Source organism: Euphorbia lathyris, chromosome 3 (assembly GCF_963576675.1).
Source record: "Euphorbia lathyris chromosome 3, ddEupLath1.1, whole genome shotgun sequence".
In the NCBI taxonomy this organism is placed as follows: Eukaryota; Viridiplantae; Streptophyta; class Magnoliopsida; order Malpighiales; family Euphorbiaceae; genus Euphorbia; species Euphorbia lathyris.
Genome location: NC_088912.1, coordinates 6,861,806 through 6,871,780, shown reverse-complemented (window position 1 = coordinate 6,871,780; position 9,975 = coordinate 6,861,806). Strand labels below are relative to the sequence as shown.

General features: G+C 35.4%; 1 protein-coding gene across 1 annotated transcript; it reads left to right on the top strand.

Annotated features, from left to right (window-relative positions):
- Positions 1-458: 458 nt before the first annotated feature.
- LOC136223828 (ribosome-inactivating protein cucurmosin-like) lies at positions 459-1,538 on the top strand. The gene has a single exon (XM_066011998.1). It carries the CDS (start codon positions 492-494, stop codon positions 1,380-1,382), a length of 891 nt encoding a protein of 296 aa, XP_065868070.1. The 5' UTR covers positions 459-491; the 3' UTR covers positions 1,383-1,538.
- Positions 1,539-9,975: the final 8,437 nt, after the last annotated feature.

Sequence of the window (9,975 nt, the reverse complement as noted above, 5' to 3'; positions counted from 1 at the left end):
AATGGGTTGGACTTAACATTTATTTAAATTTAATATTTTATGATATTATATTTTTTTGAATTAATTGACTAAATATTTAGATTTTATAGTTCATAAACAGAGTTTAATCTTAATTTAATTTATAGTTTAACGTAAATATATTTGTTGAGCCGGTTGGACTAGGATGCGCTTGCTAATTAGTTTCCTTAGTCTGACATAAACCCGCTCGTGCAGGTTGAGAAAATAGTGCGGGTTGACCTAAGATATTCATGTGTCAAGTTAGACCCTGCCTGATTCATGGATATCATGTTCACACAAAAACAGCCACATAATACCATTCATGCTACGTTCTGTCTTTAATTCTGATATTCCTTGTGGTGATATTAGCTATTTCCGTTGCAAAGACATTTCTTGCAAGTATAGCTCTTTCAGTCGCTAAAATCGGTTTCTAAATTTCTCCATGTTGAAAAGCTTTGGCTAATTTGAATTTTTAACAGGTGCAACTTGAAAAGATGAAGAATATGTTGATTGTATTAGCGACATGGTTATTCTGCAACATTGCAATCGGATCGTGTCTGACTGCACCAATTATCTACCCAAGTGTTACATTTACTACCCATCTTGCCAGTGATGGAAGCTACAGAGAGTTAATGTCCTCCTTACGAAGCAAGTTAGACAGTGGCTCTAAAAGCCATGATATCCCAATACTGCGAAACCCATCAGAAATCAGAACAGATAATCAGTATCTTCTGGTAAATCTGATAAATTACGACTCCAAATTCAATGTTACATTAGCAATAACTGTTGTTAATGTATATGTGATTGGGTTTAAATCCGGCGGTAATTCCTTCTTCTTAAGCGATGCTCCTAAGGATGCAACAAGTCTCCTCTTTCAAGGAACAAAGACACAAAAACTAACAGTGAGTACCAATTATCAAACTTTGGGAAATAGATTGACAGTTGGATTAGGAATCGGACCATTAAAGAAAGCAATCAATACACTTTATAACTTCAATGGTGCATCTATTACCACTGAATTTAAAAACAGTCTTCTTGTTATCATACAAATGGTTGCAGAAGCTGCAAGATTCCAATACATTCAGAGACAGATAGAGAATGGCTTAGTAGAGGAGTTTAGGCCGAAAAGCGACACTATTAGTCTCGAAAACTCATGGGCTGCTCTTTCTACACAAATCCAACTATCTGGTACCGGCGGAAAATTTATAAAACCCGTTACATTGGAATATGCTAACGGTACTAAATACAATGTATCAACTGTTGCACAAGTTAAACCAGATATTTCAATCTTGCTCTGCAAAGGATCTGGAAAAACGTTTGGACAAGAAAAATTTGGGGAAATCTTTGTTGAAAAAATTGTGGAAAAGTGGCTGCCAGTGCTCTAAAAATGCTTCAGTTCTAGCTAAAAATGTTGTGATTGTAATAGTAAATAAGGTCTCAGCATTTTCTTTATGTTTGGTGAGAGTTAGTGCGATGGTTGTGATTTTTATAATAAATAAGGTCTCAGCATTTATTGTATATTTGCTGAGAGTTTGTGTGCTTCCTTTGTATTTTTATGTTCATTAATAATAATAAATAGTTCTATTGAATTACTCGTTTTGTAGCGTCTTAAGATATTTAATTATGTGTTGGCTGTCCATGTACATCCTTATTAATGAAGATGTGATAATTTTATAAATTTGGTTACGTTAGAATTGAGAATTTAATGAAGGTTCATACTAGGTAATATAAGATGTAATGCAGGCTAATTTTTCCTATTGTTTTCCCTCTTCTTTGCCTATATAAAGACCATTCTATTCACTTAAAATTCATTCGATTAAATAACAATTCCCTCTGAGATATTTTCTCAATTCATCATTTTGTGAATTTAAACATGGTATCAGAGCTTCAAGGTATTTAGGGCATTTCTTTCATGGTGAAAAGAAAGAAAAGCTACGCTAAAGTTGTTGATCAATCAAATATATCCAAAGAAGAAGAAGAGGAGGAAGAAGAAAAAGACGATCAAGAGTCACCAGAAATCGAAGCTAATCCACCGGAAATTGAAGATAGTTCAGAATCTGAGATGAATCGTGATCGTAACAATTCAGAAAATGAGAATCGGAACCAAAATCAGCCTGAATCGAATCATCACACAGATAATATAGGTTTGATTTTGGTTCATTCACCTTTAATCGGAAGCAACTACTTGTCCTGGAAACGATCTATGCTTATAGCCCTAGCAGTTAAAAAACGAACTAATTTCTTTCTAAAGGATGATTTAGCACTTGAAAATGTTGAATCGACTGAGTATGAAACGTGGCTTCAAGGTGATAACCTTGTTTTTTCTTGGATAATCAATACTCTGGCTAAGGATTTAGCAGAGACTTTTCTCTATGCTCCTACTGCTAGGGATTTATGGAAGGAACTGGAAGCGCGCTATGGTGAGAAGGATGGTCACCTGTACTTTCATTTGAGGAAGGAATTGAGTAATGTAGTTCAAGGAAACTCATCTGTTACAGTGTTCTATAACAAATTAAAGAGGCTATGGGATGAGATAGCTATTTTGAAGCCTACACCTAATTGTAGATGCAAGGAAGCCAGATCTCTGATTCAGAATTTATACGAAGAAGATAAGCTTATGCAATTCTTATGTGGCTTGAATGTTGAGTATGAGCATGTTCGTAATCAGGTACTGCTTATGGATCCACCACCAGATTTGAATAAGGCTTTTTCAATGTTCGTGAGAATTGAAAAGCTGAAAGAAATCAACATTGTTGATGTGTCTAGCAGTGATTTTGCAAATCTGTCCACAAGTTCAAAATCTATTAGCAATAAACGTACTGGAAATTTCAATAACAAAAACAACAAAGAGAAAGAAGATAAGAGCAAGTTGTTTCGTGATATATGGAAACGACAGAGGCATGATAGAACTACATGTTTTAAGGTCCATGGATATCCAGAATGGTGGAAGGGACCAAAGCCTACTATGACACTTGGAGGAGCTTCTAGAAGAAATAATGGCAAAACAATGCTTACTCAAGGATCTAATACTCCTTTTGATGAGTATGAAGATTCAGAAGATGATGATGATATGATGAAGCATGTTTCTCAAGGTGTACAAAAAGAAATGCAGAAAATCATGCAGATCGAAATCCAGAAATACTCAAAAAGTAAGAATAAGGGAATGAAGCAGCAGAATTCACAGAACTCTCATGATTTCAATGCTTTTGCATCTGCTTCAGGTATTTCTAAACCTCATTTGGTGTTGTCTGCAAATGCAAATGATATAGAAGCCTGGATAGTGGATTCCGGAGCTACATCACATATGAGCTATTATATTAACTTGTTTCATGATGTGAAAAAGATATGTCCTCCAAGGAATGTCACTCTTCCAGATGGATCTTCTCAGATGGTTAATATAATAGGATCTGTGACTTTTTCACATGATTTCACAATCACAGATGTGTTGTACTTGGAGAATTTCCAATACAATTTATTATCTGTACCACAATTACTCCAAAATGATATAGTAAAGTTGATCTTTGTTGGACATAAATGTTATCTACAGGGACATTGCATCAAGGGTTACATCAACTTGATCCAATTTTCCCCTGTAAGTATAATATTGCTTTACATAGTAGTACTACAATAAATCAGTCTAGGCCTTCTAATGCTTGGCTATGGCATCATAGATTAGGTTATGTTTCAGTTGAAAAACAAAAACATTTACGAGTTTTCAATAAAGAGGATGTAATCAGAGAGTGTAATGTTTGTTATCCGTCCAAACAACACAAGATGCCTTTTGTATCTAGTACAATACAGACATCTAAGCCTTTTGAACTTGTGCATGTGGATTGTTGGGGTCCGTACAAACAAAAATCTATCATTGGAGATAGATTCATGCTTACTCTTGTAGATGATTACACCATATCCACATGGACAATTTTATTCAAAACTAAAGATCAATTTCCAAACTTACTTAGAAGCTTTATACAGATGATCAAAAATCAATTTGAGCTTAATGTGAAGTGTGTTAGGACTGATAATGGGATGGAGTTTATGGGGCAGTCATGTCAGTCTGTATTTCAGTCTTTTAGCATTAAACATCAGAAGACTTGTGTCTATACTCCTCAGTAGAATGGAGTGGCTGAAAGGAAACATAGACACTTAACAGAAGTGGCCAGAGCACTTTTGTTTCAAGCTGAAATGCCAACTTGCTTTTGGGGTGAAGCCATCTTACATGCAACAACTTTGATCAATGTTATGCCAACCAAGGTTTTGAATTGGGAGACACCATATCAGAAGTTATATGGTAATGAACCAAACTATGACAAGTTCAAGGTATTTGGCAATGGTTGTCACATCGCCAATGTCAATCCTCACAAGGATATGTTTGAAGTTAGAGCTTACAGATCAGTATATGTTGGAAATTCATTAAATCAGAAGGGTTATAAGGTGTATAATCTTGATTCTAAGAAGTTATGTGTGTCTAGAGACATTATTTTTCATGAAACTCAATTTCCATTCCAAGCTACTGATTCATTTAATGCTCCCAATTCTGTCTTAACTCCATCTACCTCAGCCTCTTTTTACAATGATCCACTAGAGGAAGTTTTTGTTTCAATTCCCGAACCACAAAAAGAAACAAACAGCCAAAGTCCCCTCCAACTTCAAAACCAAAACAATTGATCAGAATCTTCATCTGACGCCATAAACACACCTGATAGTGATCAGTCTGCCTCTATTCCATCAGTTCCTCCCCCAATTCCACAGTCAAATAGAGTATGTAAACAACCAGCAAAATTCAATGACTTTGTTCTTCAATCAAAAGCTCATCCTCTTAACCAAATGCCTTGTTTAGCTTATTCATCAAATCACAAATCCTTTCTAGCTAATATTACTAAAAGCCAAGAACCTAAAACTTATGCTGAGGCGTGTCATGATCCTAAATGGCAGGAGGCCATGAATAAGGAGTTACAGGCACTAGAGTCCAATGAAACTTGGATTCTAACTGATTTACCAGCAGGTAAGAAGCCAATCACTTCAAGGTGGCTGTTTAGAATCAAATACAATCAAGATGGCACAGTTGACAGATACAAGGCCAGACTAGTGGCTAGAGCGTTTACATAGACATATGGAGAGGATTATACTGATTGTTTTTCCCCTGTTACAAGGTAACTACAGCCAGAATTTTCATTGCTATTGCATCAGCTAAAGGGTGGAATATACACCAGGCTGGCATTAATAATGCATATTTATATGGTCATGTTGATGAAGATCTTTACCTAGTACCACCACAAGGGTATGATAAAACAAAGCCAGGTCAATGTTGCAAACTGGTGAAATCATTGTATGGTTTGAAGCAGGCTGGGAGACAGTGGAATCTGGAATTCACTAACAAGCTGCTATCAATGGGTTTTAAAATAACCATTCATGACTATTGTTTGTTTACGAAGCAGAGTGGAGGGGAGTTTCTTGTGCTTATAGTTTATGTAGATGACATCCTGATATCAGGAACATCTTATGAACTTATTCAGGAAGTTAAAGAAGAATTGGACAAGACATTCACTATTAAAGACATGGGGTTTGCAAAGTATCTTGGGATAGAAATTGCAAAGTCATTGATAAGTGCATAATTCGACAATAAATAACCCCGCTTTTGTGCTTTATAATTGTCATGTTTTGTTATTTTTACGGGTTTTATTGTTTGTTTTTGGTATTTTCATCTCTACAGGCCAATGATGACTAAAGGGAGATAAATTGGGCTTAATTTGGGCTAAGCTGATGTCGGGTCGTGATCCGAAGCTGATTGGGCAAATATTGGTTTGAGTCAGAGTTAGTCTTGCACAAGACTAAGGCAGTTATGGGCTGACAGTTTCCTGGTTCGAATAGGATTGCTTTCCTGATCCGGAATGGACAATTTGAGAACAAGACTTTCAGCTAAAGCACGAATTTGTAGGAGACAAATGAGGAGGCAATTAATTTCAAATTTGAAGAAGGATTCTAGAGCTAATTTGAAGGGATTTTAATTCATTATTTTGAGGAGCCGTAATAGACTTAAGAACGGCAGATTTTCCAAGTTCAGAACATCAGTTTTTATATTTTATTTTTCCAGCAGAAAAACACATACGTTCCATGGCTATTGATAGCTAATTTCTTTATTTCGGTTAAGGGTTAATTCAAGGGATTTTTCCCCATTATCGTGAGACTGTCGTGTTACCTTTTTCTCAATTTATTAAGCCGTTTATTTGTTCATCGTGTTTAGAGAATTATTCTCAATTGATTGTTTGTTCTATGAATGATAACTGCAGGTCGTTTGTCGAATTGAATAATCATATGGCTGATTTGGTTTATTAGAGTTTCACCTAAGATAGCCAAACAAAGTAGCTATTGACTATTTAAATCAAGCTAGCTTCGTGTTTGGAAGAACAGACTCGAGTCGGACAAACCTGAGTTTGTCTTCCACGTGACATTAATATGAATCCAGTTGGGTTTATCTGAGTCAAATGAACAGATAAGTTAGTCCAAAATCGCCGACGCTGAGAGACGATTAACTAAGATCAGGTTCTTCTATTTTCTAATCAATCAGTAAATCAAACCTTAGGCGCTGAGATAGGGTTATTTATTGATTAGGAACAAGTTATTTGCCGTGCTTAACTAGTTCATTATTAAGGAAGAACACGCCAAACTGACCCGGTGAAAACATGAGAATATAATCTTATCTGTCAATGATCGTTAACCTATGAATTATCCTACGATTCCCCTTAACCGAATTCATCAAAATATTATTCACAAATCGTCATTAATTCTTGTTTTGTTTTGTTTTGATCTTTTACCTATTACCTTTAGATTTAATAAACTTCGCAATTCTAAACCCCCATTTAATTATTTTGTTAGGTCGTGAGAAGTTTTGAATCAATATTATTTCCTTGGGTTCGACCTCTACTTGCTCTACTACAATTTATTCGTTTAGGGAAAGTTGAGATTATTTTTGGTGGATTCGGCACCCATCAAATTTTGGCGCCGTTGCCGGGGATTAGTTTAACTTGCTTTAATTTTATTAATAACCAGGTTTGTATTTTTTTTTGTTCATTTGAGTGATTTTTCATAATTATGGATCATGTGCTTCAACTCATCAATGAGTACCGCTGGAATTCTGATCCATACTATTCTCCATGTCCCAATTTCTTTTGGAACCAATCAAGTTCAGATAATTATCAATCATATTCTATTAATTCGTCAACCTCTGGTATGTCCCTCGATGAAATTGTTTTGAATTTGGCCACTCCAATTTTAGTTCATGATTATGCGTTAGAGGAAGATGAAATAATAGAAAATGATAAGCTAATTGATGATAAAAATTTCATAGCTGTCAATGAGTTAGTTTATTCAAAGGATTTTTATGTTTTGGATGCAAGTAATTCAATCATAAATTCACAGAAATTTTTTCCAATTGACTCATCTAAGGCTAATGAAAATTTGGATATTCAAGAGGGTATAATTTTATATCCAATTGAATTTCATTATGTTTTTCAGGTTGGCTTGATTGATTCCACTATGCATGAAAAGAGTAACCCGGACAATCTTGAAAATATTTTTGGTTATGATTGGGATGGAAAAGAGGATGAACGGTTAGGAATTGGATAATGTAAAATTACAAACGTCTGGCCAAAGATGTTAAATAAAGGCGCTTCTGGGAGGCAGCCCATTGTTTAGCTTTAATACAGCTAAACTGTTACTTTTTAGATTTAAATTCTTGCATTAAATTTTTATTTTGATTATTCTTGTTTGATCTTCTTTCTTAATGGATTTGCTTCTCTTTTATTTAGGGGTCTATAATCCAATTAGTAGTGATGATTTGCTTTTTTTTTTTGCTATGATTTTCATGCTGGTATATCTGGGATTAAATTTCTGAATTTGCTGCATAAATTTTCTGAGTTAATTGATGCAAATTTTCTGAGTTAATTGATGAAATTTTCTGGTTTTGGTGCTAATTTGCTGCTTAATTTTGGGTGAATTATCTATTTTTGCTGCTGGTATATTTGAGATTAAATTTGTGAATTTGCTGCTTAAATTTCCCTAGTTTGCTGCTAAAATTTCCTTAGTTTGCTGCTTAAGTTTATGGATGCAATCTCTGGTTTTTGGCACTGATTCACTGTTGTAAATTTATGAATTTGCTGCTGCAAAATTAGGCATAATTTTATCAGAAAATATGCTCGAGTCTAGTGTGAGGTGTCCACTTCTTGCTTGGTCCCTAAAACTACCAATGCTAGCTCTCTGTTTTGGGCTCAATTGAAACTAGGTTGCCGACTTAGTACTGAAATCCTTAAGTTTTGTATTGAGTAAGGTTATTGATTTCAAAGGGTCAGGATTGCATAATTTCCTTAAGTATGTATATTAACTACTTGATTAATCTCCCATGACATGAAAATATGTTTTGAATGAAGCACCACTTTTATCCCTATTTTTGGAAAGACTTTGAGCCTAAATGCAAGAACAAAATACATTACACTTTATTCTATTTTTCTGAGTGTTGTCCAATTTTAGTTTGAAATTCTAGAACTTGCCATGTTATGCATTTTGAGACCACATCTGATGAATTTGAGCATTAAAAATGATAAGGGCAGTAGGTTTTTTTTCTTAGCCGTTTCAAATAAATTCGAACCCTTAGTCTTGCTCAAGACTAAAAAAAAATAACACTATCCAGCCGTTAGTTCAGCCACATTTGAGGCTTTTCCCCATTATTGACACAACCCTTGTTTGAGTCCCTTGGCCAGGGACATTTTAGCCGTCAGAGTCTGTATAATCTTTGAGTTTATTCAATGTTTAGTTGCTACTTTGAGCAATGTCCGTATTCAAAATAACCACAGGTTCACTAAAATATGAGGATGTGCTTCAAAAAGGTGTCTAAATAGACATTAGTTTGCAAAATAACAGCTTGACTCATATCACTCTCGATCACCCTCCTCCAAGTTTGCTTAGGTCTTCCCCTACCCCTCACCACTACATCCCTTTGCCACTCTTCGGTTCTCCTAACCGGCGCATCAAGCGCTCTACGTCTCACATGGCCAAACCACCTTAGTCGGTTTTCTCTCATTTTATTCTCAATAGATGTGACCCCTACTTTTGTCCTAATTATTTCATTACGCACCCGGTCCTTTCTCGTGTGACCACACATCCATCTCAACATACGCATCTCCGCCACCGACATCTTATGGATGTGGCAGTGTTTCACTGCCCAACACTCCGTACCATATAACAATGCTGGTCTAATTGCCGTCCGGTAGAATTTTCCCTTCAATCTATTAGGCATGCCGGGATCACAAAGGAAACCCGTAGCACTCTTCCACTTCGACCAACCAGCTTTAATCCTATGAGCAACATCTCCATCTACTTCTCCATCCGTTTGGATAATAGATCCTAAATACCGGAAGCAATCCGAGGCCTGAACAACTCTCCCATCTAGGGTGATTGTCCCTGCCTCCCTACTCCTACGGCTGCTAAACTTACACTCCAAATATTCTGTCTTACTTCGACTCAACTTAAAGCCTCTAGATTCTAGAGTTTGCCTCCATAGTTCCAACTTCATCTCCACTCCTTCTTTCGTCTCATCAACCAACACAATATCATCTGCAAACAGCATGCACCATGGTATACCATCTTGAAGTGAACTTGTTAGTTCATCCAATCAATGAAAATTGTTTGACATACCACTATATGGGAATGATTGTTGTAAAAAAATTTATACATATATATGGCATAAACTTATTCGTTGGATGTATTTTTTTTTTTTTTTTTGCATTTCCATTTTTTATATTTGTTGGAACTTGAAATAATATTCGATTTTGCTCTTATAATTGGGGAAATACAACTACACTTTTAATGTAAGAAATGATATAATTTTATTTTAACGTTGATATTTTTAACCAAATTACCCTAAATAATAATATATGGAGTACTTTTCGGTACAAATTCATCTGACATTTAAAAGAACATACA

Coding starts and splice junctions, on each gene's coding strand:
- LOC136223828 (XM_066011998.1), top strand. CDS start 492: ATGAAGAATATGTTGATTGTATTAGCGACATGGTTATTCTGCAACATT.